This window comes from Bos taurus, chromosome X, assembly GCF_002263795.3.
Source record: "Bos taurus isolate L1 Dominette 01449 registration number 42190680 breed Hereford chromosome X, ARS-UCD2.0, whole genome shotgun sequence".
In the NCBI taxonomy this organism is placed as follows: Eukaryota; Metazoa; Chordata; class Mammalia; order Artiodactyla; family Bovidae; genus Bos; species Bos taurus.
In genome coordinates this window covers 86657995-86679800 of record NC_037357.1, presented here as the reverse complement: position 1 = coordinate 86679800, position 21806 = coordinate 86657995, and the positions used below count along the sequence as shown (strand labels likewise).

At 46.0% G+C, this 21806-nt stretch overlaps 2 protein-coding genes and 1 pseudogene across 3 annotated transcripts; 1 reads left to right on the top strand and 2 right to left on the bottom strand.

Annotated features, from left to right (window-relative positions):
- Positions 1 to 1780: 1780 nt before the first annotated feature.
- Positions 1781 to 15132, bottom strand: TBC1D25 (TBC1 domain family member 25). Its single transcript, NM_001205813.1, has 6 exons — positions 14886 to 15132; positions 12924 to 13033; positions 11673 to 11827; positions 3955 to 4082; positions 3623 to 3811; positions 1781 to 3378 (listed from the first exon to the last, which is right to left on the bottom strand). Exons 1-6 carry the CDS (start codon positions 15003 to 15005, stop codon positions 2017 to 2019), a joined length of 2064 nt encoding a protein of 687 aa, NP_001192742.1. The 5' UTR covers positions 15006 to 15132; the 3' UTR covers positions 1781 to 2016.
- Positions 4394 to 4735, top strand: LOC100296277 (ribosomal protein S27-like pseudogene; annotated as a pseudogene).
- Positions 15133 to 17714: 2582 nt separating the features above from the next.
- EBP (EBP cholestenol delta-isomerase) lies at positions 17715 to 21763 on the bottom strand. 2 transcript variants are annotated; one of them, NM_001034500.1, is given in 5 exon segments: positions 17715 to 18194; positions 18785 to 18915; positions 19037 to 19073; positions 20387 to 20698; positions 21715 to 21763. In NM_001034500.1, coding segments are annotated over 4 exon segments (693 nt in total). In that variant the 5' UTR covers positions 20688 to 20698; positions 21715 to 21763; the 3' UTR covers positions 17715 to 17970.
- Positions 21764 to 21806: the final 43 nt, after the last annotated feature.

Sequence of the window (21806 nt, the reverse complement as noted above, 5' to 3'; positions counted from 1 at the left end):
AATTCTGCTGGTAGAGTTTCATCTTTAAACCCTAAGAGGGGGGGTCATTTCCCAAGTGGTACCACCAGCCTTTGTGTCTGGAGGGGGACAGTGGAGGAGTAATCACTGCTCTGGCTGCTCATTTCCTCTTCTCAGCAGGGTTCTTGACACCCTGATACTAGCCCTCCCCCCAGACACCTGGACCAGTGGTTTGGATGATTTCTGCAGTGAGGGGGCAGACAAGGCAACGTGGGGGAGAGGTAACAGCCAGAACTTAAATCTCCAACCTCTCCTGTATTTGCTGCCTCCAGCCATCCACCACTCAAAACTCAGGCCAGTTAACAACCACCTTCCAACTCCCCATGGGTCTTCACCACTGTGATGCAGTTTCTAGAACTCATATTTCCCTCTGTAGTTTCTCCAGAGAAGTTTCTGGGCAAGGGGATCAGTGGCTTGTGCTGTCTGCCACCTTGGCAGGAAATCAGGAGTCCCAAATAACTTTGGAAACTATTAAGAGATTTCTGTCCTTTAGGGTATCTGAGCCTCATGTTCACAGAAAGGACTTCTCTGGTCTTCAGAGGTCCCAAGCTGCCATATACAGAATTGACTTGGTTGACCTTTCAAATAGCTAAGCTCACTGATCATGGAATACACCCAGAGGGTGTCAGCCAGTTACTGACAAAGGCGGCCAGATTCCCCCATATCTTGGATGGCCCCTCGGGCCAGGGTGCCTGAGCCCCTTATTTTCACTTGTTAGACCTACAGTCTTGGAGATCCTAGGCACAGAATGGTCTTGACCCTGCACCTCCAGTGACTGAGCTCTCATCTGAGAAGGGTGGTTAGCTTACTCTCCAATACTGGGGGGGTGGGGGGGTGATAGGAGCCTTTTAAGTTATCCCTAGCTTTATATGTCATTGTTGGGAGACAGATAAGAGAATGGCTGCCCTGATGCCCACCTGCCTGCATTGCCTAGCACAGCAACTTCTGGCCAGAATCCAGCACAGTGAGGCTACAACTTGAAGGACCCGTTATTTCACTCACCACCTGCCATGTCCTCAGTGCAGGGACGGCACTCAGCCTCTGAGAAGGTAGGTGGAAAAAAAGGCCCTTTTTTGGATCATTATCCTCCACATATGTAGGTGACTTCTTTTAGGGCCTCAGCTTTATTAGAGCTTGATATTTTTGTCCACAGTAATGGGATAGAGAAGACAAATATATGGTTTCCATTGCTGAAATGGTTAAGGTATCCATGAGCTGGAAACCCAGTTTAGTGCTTAGAGCCCTAGGCATGGCAAGGCTGTCCCCAAAGCATGTGGCAAGAATAGGAACCTTAGACCCCTGCCAGGACCACTAGCATTCATGCATAAGACTTACAGGGAAGGGTCTGGATCTTAGAAATGGTGACATGTGCAATGCTAGAGGTAGCTCATCCAATGATTCTAAGTAGCCCATACTTCCCAGTCTTTGTAAGGAATCTTGCCCTTTCTGAGTCAGGAACTCTCCCACCCATCCCTCATTCAGGGGACTGTCCTAAAAACATGTATTTACAGACATCATCCAGACGCTCACAGGCAGACAGATGTACCACAAAATAGCTTCAGGCCTCCTCAAGTGGTGTTTGACCTGGGCTCACCTTCTAGAATTGATTTATCAGTATCCATTCTCCTGTCACCAGGGAAGTGGGAGCCACCCTTCACTTGAAATGGGCAGTGTTTCAGCTCCAGCAGGTAAAGAGGCCCTGGGGATTCCATTTATAACAAAAACCAGGGAGAAGGCAGAGAAATACACAGACCACAGTGACTTTCACGTGTGCAAAGTACAGTTGTTAAAAACAAAACAAGAAAACAGAGAAAGGAGGCCAGGGCCTCCATGGGGCACTGTCAAAGCAAAGCCCCATACTCTCGGACCTGGGGAGACAGGGCACTATGCTCCCACAGGTCTAGGGCTGGCAGGCAGGGATGTGGGGTCTCACGTGTAGGCCCTCTTGGCAAAGAATGGAGATCTGATGGGGCTGATGGAGGGCTGAAGGGAGTCTGATCAAGATGGGGCTGTGGCCTCAGCTCCCTCCTCTGAGTCCCACATCTCTGACTGCAGGTAATCAGCGAAGAGAGCCTTGGCCCGGCGTAGGACGCGCCCCAGGTGGTGTTTTCGCACGAGGCGGTCAAAGTGCATGGCCAGCTCGTTGTAATCCAGCCCATTGCGCATGATGTGGTCACGGTGCTCCAGCAGGATGGCGAGGCACAGGAAGAGCATGAATGGGTTCCCTCGGCCAAACTCCTGGGGTGGGGGCAGGCCCAGTGGGGGTGGGGGTGGCAAGGACTTCCCAGAGTCTTGTGGGGAGCCCACCTCTGGCATCAAGGGGGATCCAGCAGCCACGTCACCAGCAGGAGAGGCATCCTGGGTGGATGGTGGAGATGAGGAGGATGGTGAATCAGGGTGGGAAGAGGGAGAAAGCAGTGGGTCTGAGGAGTTCAGCAAGGGCTCAGAGAGAGACTTGGAACCGATGAGGGCGGCTGGGTAGGGCAGCTGGATCAGGGAGTCCCTCCTGGGGCCCGTTCTATCCCTGAGTTGCTGGAGGTCATCCAGACTGGCTTGCCTTAGAAGACGCCCCCCGCCACCAGGGCCCTGGCTGCTGGTGGTCAAGTGGTCAACAGCATCTTCAAAGGCACCACCTCCTCCACCGGCAGGCCTAAGCATGTGTCTCTGCCGCATGGGCCGTCCCCGGTGGCTCCCGAAGCCCATGTCCACCACTAGGCTGGGGGGGCCCACGAGCTCTACCTCGTGCTCAGGAGGGTCAGGGGGTAGTGAGCTCCAGGTGACCTCCAGCATGCGCAGAGCGTCGTCAAAGGCAAACTCGCGCTTGAGCTCAAGCAGCAGCCAGCGGTAACAGAAAAAGAGGTCGTCAGCACCGGCTTCCTGCAGGTACTGGTAGAAGTCAGGGTCCGCGTGTCGCAGCAGCAGCTTGAGGTGAGCGAACTTGGTGGCCATGGCACGACCATCAGGGTGGAAATTCGCAGCCAGGCGCTTCATGATGCCACAAAAACAGACGAAGGCGTGGCCCTCGTGGTCCATGACAGCAAGGATGGGCGAGGCCAGGTCACTCATGCCCTGGCAGTAGGACACCTGCGGGTGGGTAACGGCATAGGTGGTGAGCAGGTCGTGCAGAGCCCGCAAGTGTGGGCCGTCCTCGGGCCCTGCATAGTAGGGGTGGGCCCGGTCAGTGCGCAGCACATCCTTGAGGACTGTGCTGCGGATGAACTCCAGGTCCTCGGGGCTTGCTCGCTGGGCCCACTCACTCTTGAGCTGCTCATACTCCCGGCTCTTGCGTTTCATGTAGTCCATCCGCTCTCGGCCTGTCAGCCCGTCTGGGTACACGTTCAGCAGGTACCGCCACACCACCTGGCCAGGGATGAAAGGGATGAGGCAGCGGGTCTACAGATGAGCTGCCATGCCCTTGTGTGTACCTATCACCACCCAGCCACCCTGGGCCCCTGTTCTCCTTTGGAAAAGCCTGCCTTCCTACTGCTGCATGCACTGGAGCACTTCCATAGCATCCCCTGAGAGTGCGGCCCAGAGCATGCATCTCTTGAGCTATTCATGTGTGCGGGAGTGCTGGACCTAATGAGTGATGGAGAAGGCTCACTTTTCGCAGGGAGGGCTCGACACCACCATGATAGATCCGCAGACGCAATTCCTCGGGGCGGGAGAGCTGGCCCTCGTGGTTCAGGTAGGTATGAAACTCCGCATCGCTCAGGGGCGGCTTGAAGGGCTTGACATCTTCCCCATATGACCAGCTCAGCACCTGCTGGACCTTAGACAAGGTGCGGCCCACCTGTGAAAGAAGGAGGGGTGGGGGAGGCCACTGTTCAGCTGGGTAGGCCAGGGGCAGGTGCCAACTGGCAGGCTCGGAATTGGGGGTGCCAGGGAGGCACTGCCCTCCAATAACAGCTGGGCCCTGGGGCTCCCTGAAAGCACCTGAGAGATGATGGACTGTGTGAAGGGCAGGGCAGCTGTTGTCAGTGATGACCGCTTCTCAGCCAGTAGCACATCGGAGCCAATGACATCCTTGGGGCTGATTATGTCCCAGTCTTCCAGCAGCGGGCCTGGGCACACAGAATGACATGGTATGAGAACCCCAGAGCTCAGGACCAGGTTCCTCTCCCTCTGAAGCCAGGCCACCCAAGAGGCAATAAGCCACTCCACTCTCCCTTCCTCTGTCATCCTAATCACACAAAAAATAAAACCATGAATAATCTGGTGGAAACAGTCTCACAGAATGGCTGGTAGACTCTAATAGTAACATTTTAATAACATAAAGCAATGTTTATTGAGAGCTTTGTGTCAGGCACCGTGCCAGGGCTTAACATCAATATAAACAATAAGAACGCTAGACAGCCCTTTCCAGCGGTGACGACTTCCTCATGAGAACATGCCTCTTGCAAAGGATCTTCTTCATTCCTCTCCAGAAGAGGAGAAGAGGAAATGCAAAAAGAAGTGCCTGGTGCAGAGCCCCAATTCCTATTTCATGGATGTAAAATGCCCAGGATGCTATAAAATCACCACTGTCTTTAGCCATGCACAAACAGTAGTCTTGTGTGTTGGCTGCTCTACTGTCCTCTGCCAGCCTACAGGAGGAAAAGAAAGGCTTACAGAAGGATGCTCTTTCAGACGGAAGCAGCACTAAAAGTACCCTGTATCAAGATGAATGGGAAACCATCCCAATAAACATGTTTTGGATACAAAAAAAACAAAAAAACAAAACAGAATGCTAGACAACACTTCCATAGGGCTGAGTGACAGGAAGTGTTGTGAGCTCTTTGCAAATGTTAACTCATTTACTATTCATACAGGTAAAAAAATCTGCATGCCAGTGCAAGAGATGCAAGAAAAGCGGGTTGGACCCCTGGGTGGGGAAGATTCCCTGCAGAAGGAAATGGCAACCCACTCCAGTATTCTTCCTGGAGAATTCCATGGACAGAGGAGCCGGGTAGACTACAGTCCATGGGATTGCAGAGATGGACACATCTGAAGCAACTGTGTATGAAGTACATACACACATGCACTCTCTAAATTGAGCACTATTATTATCACCAATCTTTCTAAGAGGAAACAGGCACAGCCAGAATTAGTATTAATAGTTGCCTAAGGTCCCATAGCGAGTGGGTCAAAGAACTGAAATTTGAAAGTCAGGCCCAAAGCTCAAGAATCCAAACCCTGAATCTTACCTTCCCACTAGTCCTCCTTCCACAATTGGTATAGAATACCATTATTCTCATCTTACAGACCATGACAGAAAGGTTGGAAAAATTAGTAAGTGGACAAGGACATGGTAGGGCTGGGATCTTTATCTTATTCACCTTACTCCAGGGCCCAGGTAAATTTTAGCAAAAGTATCTGTGGAGCAGGTACGTCATGCACGTTACACAGAAGAGATAATGATATGCTTAATTTTATCCAATTCTGGTCCTTGGTCTCTCCCTTCTCTCTCTTCTTTACTCCCCCTTGCATCCTTTCTGCCCACCTCAAATGTCATGTGGCTTGAAGCAGCAATGGCCAATTGAGTAAGTTTGAGAGACTCAAGAGATGTCCACCCTGGCACCACAGAACTGCTAAGCTGACAACAGCAAAGACCAGTGGCTTTCCAACTCTATTACATGAAACAAATCAACTGGGATTTGTTCAAGCCACTGTCATTTGCAGGCAAATGCCATCCCTAAGCAACATTCCCATGAAGTCCACTATACTTTCTCACACAGAGCTGAGGGGGAAGCAAACCCTGGGCCACAAGTCACTGCCTCTCCCTGGATGTCCCACTGGGCACTGCAAACCTAATGGGTCCACAAGGGGAGCCCGAGATCCATTTGAGACATGACCTGCTCCCCAAGTCTGAACAGTGTCTCTATCTCTTCAATTGCTTAAGCCCCAAACCTGACAGACCTCTCTCAACTCCCATGGCTTCTGCATGCAGAACATACTTCAATTCCACTTCTTCTCTCAGCTCATACCATGCCTCTCATCCAACTAGTCCCTGCTTCCCCTTTGCCCCTCCTTCTATACTCTCTCCCAACAGATGCCAGAATGGTCTTTCTAAAACATGAAAACACTTAAAATGAAGATCACACTACTCACCAGGTAAAATGAAGAAGGTCACACCAATGGTCTGAAAGACCAAGAGAAAAACCCTTTTCAAGGCACAGAGCTAAAGCTTAATGATGAGAGGAAAGCAGAGAGACCTGGAGGGTGAGTCCAGGAAACCTGAGAGGCAAAAAGTAGGAAATGTAGGAGGAGAAAAGAGATCAAGCAGAGACAGAATTACCAAGATATGAAGGAAAGTGTCCCTGAGATGAAGAAGTGGGTTGGCAAGTCTCAGATAGGATCAATCAATGAATAGCATAGACCATGGGCCTCTCTCAACTCTTACTAATCAGCTAGCAAAATGCCCACATTCTAAGAATGAAGACAAATTCTTGCCAGCTTCCAAAGATAAAGAACAGGCTGCTTACAACTGGAAGAAGGTCAGACTGCCAAAGGGCTTCTGTTCCACAACTCCGAAAGCAAGATAGTGACTTTCAGTATCCACGGAGCACTGACATGCCAGGCCTGAGATCCAAGGGCCCCCATCCAGCCACATCAGTACATATCCACCACAACCAAAGAAAGAACTTTCTGATTATTAGCATATATGTAACCCATGCACTAAAGAGGAATTAAAGAGCCTCTAGATAAAGGTAAAAGAGGAGAGTGAAAAAGCTGGCTTAAAATTCAACATTCAGAAAACTAAGATCATGGCATCTGGTCCCATCACCTCATGACAAATAGATGGGGAAACAATGGAAACAGTGACAGACTTTATTTTCTTGGGGTCCAAAATCACTACAGATGGTGACTGCAGCCACAAAATTAAAAGATGCTTGCTCCTTGGAAGAAAAGTCATGATAAACCTAGACAGTATATTAAAAAGCAGAGACATCACTTTGTTGACAAAGGTCTGCTGTATAATCAAAGGTATGGTTTTCCCAGTAGTCATATACAGATGTGAGAGTTGGACCATAAAGAAGTCTGAGTGCCAAAGAATTGCTGCTTTTGAACTCTGGTGCTGGAGAAGACTCGCGAGTCCCTCGGACAACAAGGAGATCAAACCAGTCAATCCTAGGGAAATCAACCCTGAATATTCAGTGGAAGGACTGACACTGAAGCTGAAGCTCTAATACTTTGGCTACCTGATGCAAAGAGCTGACTCACTTAAGAGCCTGACTGAGAGCAGGAGGAGAAGGGGGCGACAGAGGATGAGATGGCTGGATTGCATCATTGACTCAATGGACTGAGTTTGAGCAAACTCTGGGAGATAGTGAAGGTCAGGGAAGCCTGGCATGCTGCAGTCCATGGGGTCGCAAAGAGTCGGACACAACTGAGCAACTGAACAACAACAACCATGCACCTTACTGGAGGGGAACAAAGAAGTTCTCTAAGAAACGACTACTGAGTGACTACGAGAGCTCAAGGTGGGTGGAGGAAGGCCAAAGGGAAGGTACATGGTGACAAGCCACAAGTTTTTAATATTAGTATATAGTTAGACATAAAATGACAAAGAGACTGTCATTGGGAGTGTAATATTGTTACATCAGAATTCCTGAAACGTAAGTGACTAACTCTAAAGAAAAGATCATGACAGCCTGGAATTGAAAAAGAAAAACACAATACTGCCTAAGCAAAGCCCAAAAGTTAAGGGTTAGGGACCAGAAGAATGAGAATGAAAAGTGTTCCAAAGCTTCCATTTCAGGGGCTAGGGTGAGTGGGGGTGGGGGAGACTGGAGGGGAAAAGTGGTCAGAAGATTTCACTGTCAGTTGTGTAAAAAAGCATAAATCCAGCTATGGAGTTTTTGTGAGAGACACAGTAAAACTAGGTGACAAAGAAAGGTTAAAAATTGAAGAAATCTGAAGGCATACCTGGCAAACAGAGAGAGCAAGAGCAGCTATGTGAATGTAAGAAAAAGCACTGCTCAAGACCGAAATATGACAAGAAAGAGAGACATTCTATGTTGATTTTTTAAAAAGAAAGAACCCATTAACAAAATGGGCAAAGGATTTCCACAAGCACAAACTCATCTAGTGGCAAAACTGGATCTGAACTGATACGAGACTATATCTAGTCTTTATGTAACCCACTAAGTATGAATATACACACATTTCCCTGAAGAAACACTCAAGTTTCATGTAGGGTGCTGTCTCAGGCCCTGCTTGCACTATTACACAATATGTGCTACATGTACTACACCTCCTTATGATAAAATTGTCAAATCTCCCAAATGCTAAATTATATATTCTGCCAACCAGAAATGTAATAGGTTTTTTTCTGAAACTGGGTAAAATTATTTTAACATTTGTATGAAAGAATTCACATTTAAGAATAGTTAACAAAAAGAACCCCCCCCCTGAAAAAAATTGTGGGAGGAATGCAATGTTTGTCTTGGTAGAATTCAATATAGAAAGCCCAGAAATAAATCCAAGTACATATATTCTGGTCTGGGAAGATTTCACATGTCACAGGGCAACTAAGCCTGTGGCCACAACTACTGAGTCTGGGCACCACAACGGAAGATCCTCTATGATGCAACCAAGACCTGATGCAGCCAAATAAATAAAAATAAATTAAAAAAAAAGCTAGGTCCACTAATCACAATGTTGACTGAGTAGAGATTTATATGTAAAAGAGAAAATAATAAGTGTGTTAGAAGAAAATATAGGAGAATATTTGTATAAAATAGAAGAATATTTGTATAAGTATGTGGACGGGGAAGATGTTCTAAAGAGGAGAAATTCAGAAATCATACAGAAAAAGACAGATATATGTACAAGACTGCATACAAACATTAGTTTTTGATAGGACCAAAAGAGCACCACAAACAAGGCCACAAAACAAAAAGATAAGCTTGGAAAAAAATATCTGCAATACATATGACAGAAAGGGAATTCATATCACGAATGCACAGATTGATTCTGTCTAGGCTTGGCAATCTTCCAACTGAAGAGGTGACAGAAACTGAGTTCTTCCCAGAAAGAGGGACTGGGCCATCTAAGTGATCACAACATGCCTGTTGCTTTTGCATTCATGAACACAATCCCAAGAATTCATTACGAATATTTATAACAGTTCCATCAATCGCACACTCACCTATTAATGTGTAGTATGATTTATGTTAAACACATACCATTTGTGTACATATACAAATACAAATATACTTACATCTCTCCATATGTGGACTAATTTGTGTGTATATGTGTGTGTGAATAAAGGACCTGTAAGATTACACATCAAACTGATCAAAGTAGTTCCTGCAGGGCAAAAAGACAGGTCTGTATTGCATGCTAAGTTGCTTCAGTCATGTCTTTGTGACCTGATGGACCAGAGCCCGCCAGGCTCCTCTGTCCATGGAATTCTCCAGGGAAGAATACTGGACTGGGTTGCCATGCTCTCCTCCAGGGGATCTTCCCAACCCAGGGATCGAACTCATGTCTCTTATGTCTCCTGCACTGGCAGGGGTTCTTTTCCACTAGTGCCACCTGTGAAGCCTAAGGTAGGGGATCAAGATTAGGCACGGTGATTCAAGAGACAGACTTCATCATTATTTCTAATATGGATAATGTATTTACTGGATAATTAAAGATTAGTTTCATTAGGGAATTCCCTGGCAGTTCAGTGGTTAGGACTCCGAGATTTCACTGCTGAGGCCTGGGTTCAATCCCTGGGAACTAAGATCCAGCAAACTTGTGTGGTATGGGGGAAAAAAAAAACAACTCCAATCAAACTCCCATCAATATCTTAATGAAATGATAAGCTAATTCCATTAAATGAAAAGAACAGTAAGTGCACAAGAATATTCAGGAATAATTTTAAAAAGGAAAACATATATCATAAAACTATGTGATTAAAACAACATGGAACTGGCTTAGGATTTAACAAAGAGATCAATGTAAGAGAATCAGGAATTCGGAAACAAACTCGTGTATTTGCAGGAGTTTTGGAAATAAGACAATGGTAGAAATAGAATGGAAATACTGGAAAGTTGATTCTCTTTATAAAGGTAACTTTTAAATGTCCTTTTGCCAAACTACTGGGTGTCTGTCTGTGTATTTTGCATTCCTCTCAGTTTGTGTGTAGCTGGGGTTTTCTTCACATGTTTATTAGCAGAGCAGATTTTATTTCTTTACTGAAATAGTGCTACTGTGTCTATTTTATAGGTAAGGAAATGGAGGCTGGGGGAATTAGCTAAGTGACTGACAGAGTAAGTAGCACACAGGGCTGCTTGTGCAGAGGTTCCTGTGTCTCTGGCTACCAGCCTTTTCCCATTTGTTTCTCTCCCTGTCTCAGTCACTGTCTTTCTCTCTGATTCTTGTTTCTCTCTCTGATTCTTTTTCTCTAATGTCTTTTTTTAAATAAGCACCACATTTTATAGTCGAATGTTTAAGAGCAAAGACTCTTGAAGCCAGTTCAGCCACCACCTGTGTTCAAATCACACTCCTCCACTGACTGTCTCTGTGACACAGACAGGTCCTGTCCCCTCTCTGAGACTCAGTTTCCTCATCTGTAACATGGAGATAACGGTCATCCCTACTCTGTAGGATTGTTTTGACAATCCAGTGAATAAATATTATGTGTGTAGAATGGCCTCAAGTGCTCAACACATGTTAGCTATTTATGTTATTATGACATCAATAAAATGCCTATTCAGGCATCTCAAATAGGCACTGTGAATTTCCTGAGACTGGAAACCATGTCTTCCACTCCACAACTTTTTACTTGAAAAAAATTTCAAATCTATGACAAAGTTAAAATGATGAATACATTGACCATCCATACATCTTTCATCTACTCCCCTAACTGTTCATATTTTTTGCCACATTTGCTTCATCTCATTCTCTCCATATATATACATACATTTATTATTTTGCCAAGTTATTTGCAGATATTATAACACCTTACCCCTTAATACTTGTGTTTTCCCCAAGAACAAGGATATTTTCCTTCAATAACCATGATACCGTAACCATACTCTGGAAATTTAACACTGACACTATTATTATCTAATGTATGCTTCATAATCAAATTTTCAGGACCATGTCTTAATTTATCTGTGGGCTCCCTGGGAACAGTACAGGCAAAACTAGGGGAACAGTACAGGCAAAACTAAGAACTAGGAGAAGACTGAAAGTGGCTGAGAGATCAAAGGAACAAATCAATGAAAGTGAGTACAGGATGAATGAATGAATAAATACAATTACCATGACTATAATCAGCATTATTATATTTACAATATTATTATAACTGTAACATATAATACTATAGCTCTATTATTATACTGCATTCTGTAATTATCACTAGATTATATGCTATAATAAATATGACAATTATTGTCATTAGAGCTAATACTTTTTGAGCATTCACAATGCAGCCATGCACCTTTTCAGGCACTTTTACATGAATTTCCCTGTTTAATCCTCATGATGGCCCTAAGATACCATTATCTCTACTTTATAGCTAAAGAAATGGAGGGCCAGTGGCCAAGCCAGGATTTGGACCTAGGATTCCTTGCTCCTTAGCCCACTGTGAAGGAGTGTGTTGTGAGGAGTAGAGTCATCCTATGGGGAAAAGGGGGTATCACAGGGCAGTGCCCCCAGAGCACCGGGGTACTCACTGTCCTCAGTGGGCCGGATATCTACACGCAGGTGCAGGTAAGGTTTGGAGGCAGTGGCAAAGGCTGTGCTGAGGTCCCAGTCAGACAAGAGTGAGAGGTAAGCTTCCTGCCCCATCCGATCTCGGCCCAGGTAGCTGATACCAAAGTTCTTCTTCCTGGACAGAGGAAACACCGCAGCTTTCAGGGCCCCTGTGCCTGGGAAGCCTCAGGGACCATTTCCAAAAGAAGCCTGGGAAGTTTGTTTCACAAACACAGAAACAGATGCACATCTGCTTGTATCTGGAGAACACACTGCAAACTGGTACTGGGGTCTCCTCTAGGGAGGGTAACTGAGTAGTTGAGGGATTGAAGTGGGAAGAAGCAGCCTTGTGCATAAAAAATAAAGCAAGCTGTATGGTTGTTATTTTTCACAACAGAAAATGTTTATGTAAAAAAGTCAAATTACAATTAAGAACTTGTTCTTTAGATACACCAGTGCAACTCTATGCAAAGCATATTGTGTGATAACTACTGTCACCATGAACGTGTTTAGTCACTCAGTTGTGTTCAGCTCTTTGTGACTCCATGGACTGTAGCCTGCCAGGCTCCTCTGTCCATAGAATTTTCCAGGCAAGAATACTGGAGTGGGTTGCCATTTCCTTCTCCAGGGGAATCTTTCCAACCCAGGAATCAAACCCTCATCTCCTGTGTCCCCTGCATTGCAGGTGGATTCTTTACCCGCTGAGCCATTGCCAGAACTGACAGTCACCATGGAAACCCCCCCAAATACACATCATTTCTGTATCCTTTGAGTCCATTACCATGTGCATATATTCCTCCAAAATAACAATGACACCAAAATAACCATCACATTTGCCCCCAGGAGACACTATTTTTCATCTATCAGGTTGGCAAATTTTCTAATGTTTTTTAGTAACCAGTGTTTGTGAGGAAAACAGAAACTTTATGGGCTGCTGCTGAGACGGTAAATTGGTAACACCTGCCCAGAGAACATTTTGGAAACATCTGTTGAAACTTAAAAAAGTATACACCCTTTAATTCAGCAATATCACTGCTAGGAATTCATCCTATGACTAGATTTTCCCAAAAAATTCCAAGATATGTATGTGGCTATTTGTTTATTATGGGACTATTTATATTAATAATAACAAAACAAACAACCCTCCCTACCAAACGACAACAATAAAAGTGCCAAACAACTGCTGTCAAGGTGGGTGGCCCACTGGTTTTGCCCCACACCCCATTACTCACCCATTCAAGTCAAAGGCTCGGATGAGGATGTGTTGCAACACATCGAGCGAAGTGATTTGGGGGTCCACAGCAAAAGAGCGAAACTCAAGTGGCAAGAAGCTCTCACATTTCTGTGGAGAGAAGACATGGGGTAGGCCATCAGGGGTCACATCACCACAATGACATGGATGATATGGCAGAAGGTAAGGGTAGAGATGTGGCAGGGGCCAGATCAAGGCGGGAGTTCTGGGCCATGGTGAGAACCAGGGTTTGTGCTCTGAGTGAGAGGGGAGGCTTGGGAGAGTTCTGAGTAGAGGAGGGATGTGGTCTGATTCAGGATTTAACAGGACCCTTCTGGCTGCTCTATGAACAGTCCGTGGGGGACAAAGGAGAAAGCAGTGGTCCAGTGAGGAGGAGGCTACTGCAATAGTCCAGGCACCCAATCCTTCTTCTACATTCCCTCAAGGCTGGTTGCCAAGATCACCATGTTCAATCTTTGGTTAATCAGTTGCTCAGTTGTGTCCGACTCTTTGTGACCCCATGGACTGCAGCACACCAGGCTTTCCTGTCCTTCACTATCTCCTGGAGTTTGCTCAAACTCACGTCCATTGAGTGTGTGATGCCATCCAACCACCTCATCCTCGGACGCCCCCTTCTTCTCCTGCCCTCAATCTCCCCCAGCATCAGGGTCTTTTCCAGTGAGCCTTGAGAACCCCATGAACAGTATGAAAAGGCGAAAAGACATGTCCAGCTTGGCCTTTATTAAACCAGTCCTCCACGCTGCAACCAATCTAGCATGTCTATCTACAACACTCTCTTGCTTAAATCTCTTCAAAAGGAACCCCAGGATTCCCAACAGGAGCTTTTTTGAACTTTACACTCTGGTACTACCAAACTCCCAGAAGTTACTCCGAACACATTTTGGCTCCAGGCCTGTGCTTGTGGAGATCCCCCAGTCTGGAAGGTCCTTCCACTCTTTAACTGGCTCACTCACAGCTTAAGCATCTTCTCTTCTTTGAACACCCAAACCTCTACCTTTGAGCTTCCTCTATTACACTGCAGTGATGTTTACTTCTCTCAGGAATCTAACCTCTTCTCGTCACCACCAGTGCCACCACCCTAGTCTGAGCCACCATCACTGCTTGCTGGAACTACTGCAAAAGCTTTCTTACTCAAGAATAGAATACATGCCAAAGGCCCTTCACAATCTGCCCCTCTCTTACCTGTCCTATCCACCCCCTACCACTCTTCCCCTCACTCTCTGGGCTCCAGCAATATGGAAACCTAAGGGAACATGTCAAACTCATCCCCACCTCCCAGCTTTTCTCTCAGTCTAAAACGCTCTCCTTGTTGTTCTCTCGGTCTAAAACACTCTTCCCCCCTGATATGCACATTGGTTACTCCTTTTTATTTGGGTCTCTGTTCCTTCAATACCTTTCTGGGTATTTCCCAGCACGACCTTGGCTAAAGTAACTCCCTAGTTCGGAATCTTTTTCGTTATCTCCCCATGACATTCACCACTGTCTGAAGCATATCCTTTATTTAGCTGTTTGTCTCCCCGACGAGTGTGTCTGCTCATCCAGGATGGGGATTTGCACAAAAGTGCACTCTCAACACAATGTTAAACTGATGTCAGCGCCTCCTTTTCAGACAGCAACAACCTCCCTCATTTCTCAGGGCTCCACTCCATTAAGGCCCCTCCTCTAACCCTATAGCCCCTCCTCTCTACCCACAGTCTCCTCCTATCCATTCCAGAGGGCCCTACCCTTCTATTTGTAATCCCCACGCCCCACCCTCTGCCCCCGCATTCCCAGGTCCAGCCTTCCCCCAGCCCCCAACCCAAGCCACCAATATTCTGCCCTCTAGCCTCTCCCCTCACGTAACACCCCAATTCTCAAGTCCCGCCCTCCATCCTAGGACAGCCACCACCTTCCCCTCTCCCGGGAGCTCTGGGCGGGCTGAATGACGGGCCACCAGCCTCACCTTGACTCGGACCCGCACCACCTCTCGCTCCTCCTCCTCAGCTGCCGCCGCCTGGGCTCCCCCACCAGGCGAGGGCGCTCCGGAGCCAGCCAAGTCCGAGGACCCAGAGGCCGTCGCCATCCTGCTGCCACCCACCTCAGGGTGACAGCTAACCGTTGCCCCCTACCCTTGTGCGCACGCCAGAATGCGGGCGCCCGCGGCCCCACCTTGTGCCCTGGCGCAGGCGCAGAGGGCGCCACGCGACCCTACCCACCCCCCGTTTGGCACAGGGAGGAGGTCACCTCTGCGCTTGCGCAGAGTGTGCAGTTGCCAAGAGCCCCGCCCCCAAAAGCCGGGCAGTTTGCCTCAATTTAGCCAGTATGCAGGCGCCTACTGAGGCCCCGCCTCCCTCGTCCTTGATTTGCTCACTTTGCTTCCGGATTCGTCTAGGTGAGTGTTAACGCGGCGACCTATTGGGGCGAGAAAAGTGGGCGGGGAAAGGACGCTGCTGCGCGATAACGTCAAGGCCCCACGTCCTGCTTCAAGTCGCCTCGCATCTCTGCTTAGAGATGACGTCATCTATTTAAAATCATTTCAAATGAATCTGCTGAATGGAAGAATAATCCTTTTTCCACAATCTTTTAAAAAATAGCTTACACGTTATGAAAATTCACGGACCTGTACATTTAGATGTTTGCAGTTTCTGCCTGCATGTTATACTTCAATAAATAATTTACCCATAAAATCCATTTGTATGCTCTGTGGACAAGTTTGCCTCTGTTTTTATTGAATCTTTACAACACGTTGAAGTCAGTCTTGTTATTAAACAGTGTGTGCCTACCAAATATCAGCTGAATACTGGACATATTTTAGACTCCTTTGAGAAAGTTTATGTGCCACAAAATGCAAAAAGCCATTCTCACTTTACTGTACAACGTCTCTATGGTTTGGACAAAATACATACTGCCCTTAAAAATGTAATTTCTAACCAAGGAGTCCTGTAAGGTACCTGGACTTCAGCTATTGTTGCAGTATTGTACAGATGTTACCCTTAATGTTACCTTTTTAGAGAAGTCTCCTTTTCTAACACACTTCTTGTGGCACTGCCAGATTTTCTGATGGAAACAAGGAGTTTGAAAGTCACTTTTCATTAAAATTATCATAGAGTGGAATGAGCAAAACATTAGCCTAGAACTTGGAATTTATCCTGAGGGCCCTGGAGCACAGGCTTATGATGTGTTCAGATGCCCCTGTCTTGGTTGTGGAGAAACCTCTGGAAGGAAATATACTGGAAGCAAGGAGAGCAAAAAGGAGGTCCTTGCCACAGTGTGGGGGAGAATTTTCTCTTTCATTTGTTCATTCTTCCATTTGTTCATTCTTCCATTCAACAAAGTGTATACCATATAGTTTAAATATACTAATTCATCTAATCTGCATAAAAATCCTGAGGTAGGTACTATCATTATCAGCATTTTACATATGAAAGCACTGAAAGAATGTCATGGGAAAACATGCTCAAGGGCAAAGGGATAGTAAATGGCACAGAGAGAAGAGAGTGCAATGGACAGAAGGTGGGGCTGTGCCTGCTATGCTTGAGGGAGAGCAAGGGCACCATCATGCCTTAAGAAAATAATGAAGTAAGTGATGGATCTGAGGTGAGAAATTAATGCAGGGTTTTGGGTTAACAGTGAGGCATTTCTCAAAAAGTGACACTGTAGGCTCAAGCAGTAAACTGAAGTCCTGCTCTGCACAGGTCACCTGGAGCCCATCTATAGGTATCTGCAGTTTAATTATTCATGGTCATCTCCACAAAATTTCTCAAGTACCCATTTGTTTTATGACTGAAGGTCTATGAGGTTAAAGACAGAGACTGCTGGATGAGCAATAGGGGTCTGTAGGGTTAGGGGTATCTGTGGGTACATGATAAGTGGTCTGTGGGGTGAGTGAAGGGATGTCTGTGGGATGAGTGATAGGATATGGTGTAAGTGATGGAAGATCTGTGGGGCAATTGGGGATCTATAGGGTGAGTAATGGGGAATGTAAGGTAAATAGATTCTTCAAAGTAATTATGGGGAGTTTACAGGGTGAGTGATTGAGGGATCTATGGTGAGTGATGAGACTTATTGGATAAATGATAGGGCATTTGGTAGGAGAGTGATAAGGTCTGTGCAATACATGATGGGGGATCTATGAGTGAGTCATAGAGTTGTAAGTGATGGAAGGTCTCTTGGGGCAAGTGATGGGGTCTGTGGGGTGAGTGATGGAGGTCTGTGAGGTGAATGATTCTCTCCATCAATGGAGCAAATGAAAGGCTGTTTGTGGGGAGAGTGATGGGTATCTTAGGATTTAATGATGGAGTATGTGGGGTGAGTGATGGGAGTGTAGTGGAGTGACTTTTGTGGGGGTCTCTGGTGTGAGTCATGGGAATCTTTAAGGTAGTGATGGGGTTCTTTGGAGTAATAGGGGATACATGGGGTTAGTAATGGGGTATTTGTGGGATACCTGATCAGGAGATAAGAGGCTGAGTAAACTGAAGAACTTGGATTTGGAAAATTCTCAGCCTGACCATATTTCAAAACAAGAAAGGGTATATTTTGGAGAGAATGCCAAGGGTGTGGATGGACAATCATGCCTTAAAAGACTTTACAGATGTGATTCATGGATCTAATTAACCATCAGGGGAATCTGTGGGGTCAGTGATGGAAATTTGTGAGGTCATAGGTTTGAGGTCTATGGGATAATGATGCTGGTCTATGGCTGAGAGAATGGTGGTCTGTGGAACGAGTGCTGGAAGGATCTATAGGGTCAGTCATGGGGCATCTCTGGGGTTAATAATTAAAAATCTCTCAGTATAGGGTCAAGATCTTTATTTCCTGATTTAAAAAATTGTCCCCATCACAGACTTCCTAGGTTCTCTTGTACCTTTGTCCTATTGGCTCCTGACAGTGGCTCCGCATGGCTCCTTTCTTCCCACTGCCCACCCATCAACCTGAGCTTGACAGGATCAATTCAATTTGTCCTTCCGACCTGTGGGAGCAAGGATTGGGATCTTCTGGTAGGTGGAGAGTTCCTCAATAGCCGGTGTTTAAGCCTAGTTCATCACTCTTTAGTTCTGCTTGCTCTTGGCTTTGGGTGCTTTGGCATCCAGTATGCTCTGGGCATGAGCAAGTTGCTTTATAGAATCCAGTATGAGGAGTCCGGGTACCACCAGCCACAGGGAGTTCAAGAAAACAAAGTAAAACCAGAAGTAGAGTGGGTGGCCCAGCTCCCCGTGCTGGAATCCATCACGGTACTCTGTCAGGAAATAGAGCACATCTCCATATACCTGACCTGTGGGAGGTAGAAGGAGAAGGAAACTCTGTAAGGAGGAGGAACAATTCCAAGCCATTTTCCAAGTTATTAGAGCTCAGGATTCCCAAATTCAGAGACATAAAAGTTCTGAAATCACATGACTGAAGATTTGAGAAATCAGAAATGTGAGAATTCCAGAAATCAGAAGCTGAGACTTTCTGAACTCAAGAGAGTTCATGTCTCCAGAATTTAAGCTCAAAATCTTTTCATTCAAGACAGCTCAGGATTCCAAGACTAAAGAGAACTCACATTTCCAGAAAGCTAACAACATAAGAACATAAGAGGACTGAATCTCAGATGAAGGAAGCTCAGAATCTTGATCCAGCCACCTCATGTAACTGTAACCCTCATGAGAGACTTTGTGATGGAGTGGGAGAAGAAATGAACTCTCCTGGATTGAGAACACAGGCCTGGAGGGGCATGGCTGTTCCAAAACCTCAGGGAGTTTGTCATTCAGTCTGACTCAGCCCTGGATGGGCACAATTGAGAAGTCCCACCCGCAGGAATGCCCCCATGTCTGTAGATCCCCCATCAAGCCCTCAAGCACCCACTGTGGGCCTTCTCCTCACCCATAGAGACCACAAGCTGTAGGACAAAGCGGAGGGGTTGGTGGCGGAGAAAAGCAATCACCACCCACAGGCTGAGTGGTCCCCACAGGTAAGCCGTGACGGTCTCCATGCATATCATGAAGTTATCATTCCTGCAAGAGAAAGGATGGAAGGGGCACTGGCATCACTGTGCTCTACCTACAAGGCACCCCTTAATGCTCCCTGACTTACCTCCCCCCAAAACAATGCAGGTCTCCCTTGACAAACACTTACAGGATGTATCGGCTGTCTCCCTTGGCATACTCTTTCCCTGAGGAAGACAAGAAACTTATATGAAGAATATCAGCAGGAAAAGGAAGTCAGACTTGTGAGAGCCGAGGGCTCATGTAAGAAAGCAGGCTTTATAACCTCCCCATGCCTCAGTTTCCTCATCTGTGAAATGGGGCAGCTGTTTTTATATGTATACAAGATAATGTGTGCAAACCTGACACAGAACATTAAGTGTTGCTATGATTGTCTTGTATTCAATAAATGTTTGTGGAATAAAATCAGGCAGGTGTAAATGAGGGAGTGAGGAAAGTATCCAATGAGAGAAAGAGAGAGAGCTCGAAGGTGAACAGATGAGTAAATGAAAGAGTAAGCAGAGATCACTAAGGAAAAGATAGATCACCCAATATAAAAATATACAGGAGACTGAAATAGGTTTTTCACAAAAGAGGATTCTAGATGGTGAATAAAAACATTAAAACCATAATGAGATATCACTCACATCCACTCGAAGGACTAAAATTTAATAAACACCTGATCATATCAAGTGTTGATGAGGATGTGGAAAAACTAACTCTAATATACTGCTTGTGGGAATATAAAATGGTGCAGCCATTCTTGAAAAGTTTGGCATTTTTTCATAATATTAAACACACATCTACCACAGGACCCAGACATTCTACTCCTCCACATTTACCCAAGAGAAATGAAAGCAGACCTCCACAGAGACTTGAAGAAGAATGTTCTAGCAGATTTATTCATGAGGCCAAAAAGGAATACTGTTTGTAACAGTAAAAGATTTGGGGAAATACCTATTAATACTGGAAAAGTCAAATAATTCTGTAACATTTATGCTTTCAAAACTCCTTATAAACTTATGATGAATGTCCTCATCAAAAAAAAAGCAAAGTTCAGAAGCAAAGTTCATTTAAAAAAAAGCATGCTACCATTTATACAAAAGGAAAAATTAAAATGATGATGATGATGATGATAAACTGTTATATAGCATGTATTGTCTGCCAAACATTGTTCAAGTGTCTTACATGTATTTGGGTATGACTATTATCCCTCTTCTACAGTTGAGCAAACTGAGGCTTATGTGTGTAATTTATGTGTAAACCCTGAAAAGAAACATAAGCAATTATTTGGGGAAACTTGGTGGATAGAAGGTAAATTTTTACTGCATACCTCTAAATGGCTTCATTTTGGACCCATGTGAATATATATGCAAAAAGTTTAAATTTTTAAAATTTATTTTAAACAAATGGAATAAGAGTTGGTGGGTGGGTAAACATCTAAACCAATCCTTGTCCAGGAAATTCCCTTGCACAGCATATTGAAGAACCCAGGACTCACAGAGTTGAGATAAGATGGCTTGGTCTCCGAGAAGGTCCGCGTGGTAGAGGCTGAACCAGCCCTCAATCACCAAGTGAATGAACCCACATACTGCAAACCAGCACAGGGACAGTCTCCGCCAAGTCCCCAGTGGGACGACCGCAGCACGCCCTGACAACAGCCATGTGGCCACAACTAAGACTCCAGAGACGGAGAATAGGCCAGCCAGGATATGCCAGGTGGGGTAGTCATTAGGCACAAAGTTGTCTAGTCTCAGATGCCGAGGCCAGTAGGGGTGCATGGGGCTGGTGTTGGTGGTCATGTCTTTGTAGGCTGATGGTGGTGTGTGGATATGTAGAAAAGAGAATAAAAAAAAAAAACTGAACAAATACAAAGGCATAGAATGAGATCATAAAATCAAATCCAAATAGTTTATTATGACAAGAAACGTAAGTGGACTCAATTAACCGATTAAGACTGACTCAATTAAAATAATCTAATTATATACTATTTTAAAAACATGAATATAAGGCCACAGAAAAATCAAAAGCTTGTTCCTGCCCTCTGGGAGCCATATGATATGGTAGACACAGGAACCAGAACAGGTCCCAGCTTTCATTGGTCTCACTGGGAAGATAGAATCAGGCCTAGTCTCTGCTCTCATTGGTCACAGTCTGGTGGCCAGACACGACAATCAGACCAGGTCCCAGCCCTCATTGGTCATGCTCTGGCAGGGAGACACAGTAACCAGGTCTGATACCCGCCCTCAGGGGTTACAGTCCGCTGGGGGAGACACAGGAGCCAGACCCGGTGCCATGCCTCACTGGTCTGCTAGGGGAGGACACGACAAGATTTGCAGGGGTCACTGTCTTGCATCCTGCAACAGAAAGCTATTACCCTCCCCATAGTCCTGGAAACCGCAGGACAGACAAAAAAGATGACTAATCAGAACTACACCTTCAGGTTCAGTGTATGGGATTATCCGACCCCTCCCGAAATTGCTCACACTGCAGCCAACCCTCAGGAAAGAGGAAAGTGGAGGGCAGGGGTCCTGCGCCGGGAGCTAAATAGGAAAATGAGGGGCAAATACAGAGACCACCAATCAGAACCAGAACTTTCTGGTTCAGCTGCCTGATGAGAAGCAGATCTTTTGCAGTCCCGACAACCGCGCAGTAGCCGACCGCCCGGCGCAGGCGCGTAGGGGTGGTGAGGGTGGCAAAGCGGCGGGGGAAGTGGGGGCGGGGGAAGTGGGGGCGGGGGAAAGGTCTCGCGCAGGCGCGCCAAGGTCTGGCCATTTAGCAATTGAGAGCTAAGGGATGGAGAGGCATTTCAGGCGGAGGGCAACTCACTCAACAGCGCGTTTGCAGCGGCCTCTCCCACAGGCTCCCGGGTCTCACTAAGATCGCTCGCTGGCTCCGAAATATCACTACTTCAAAATCCA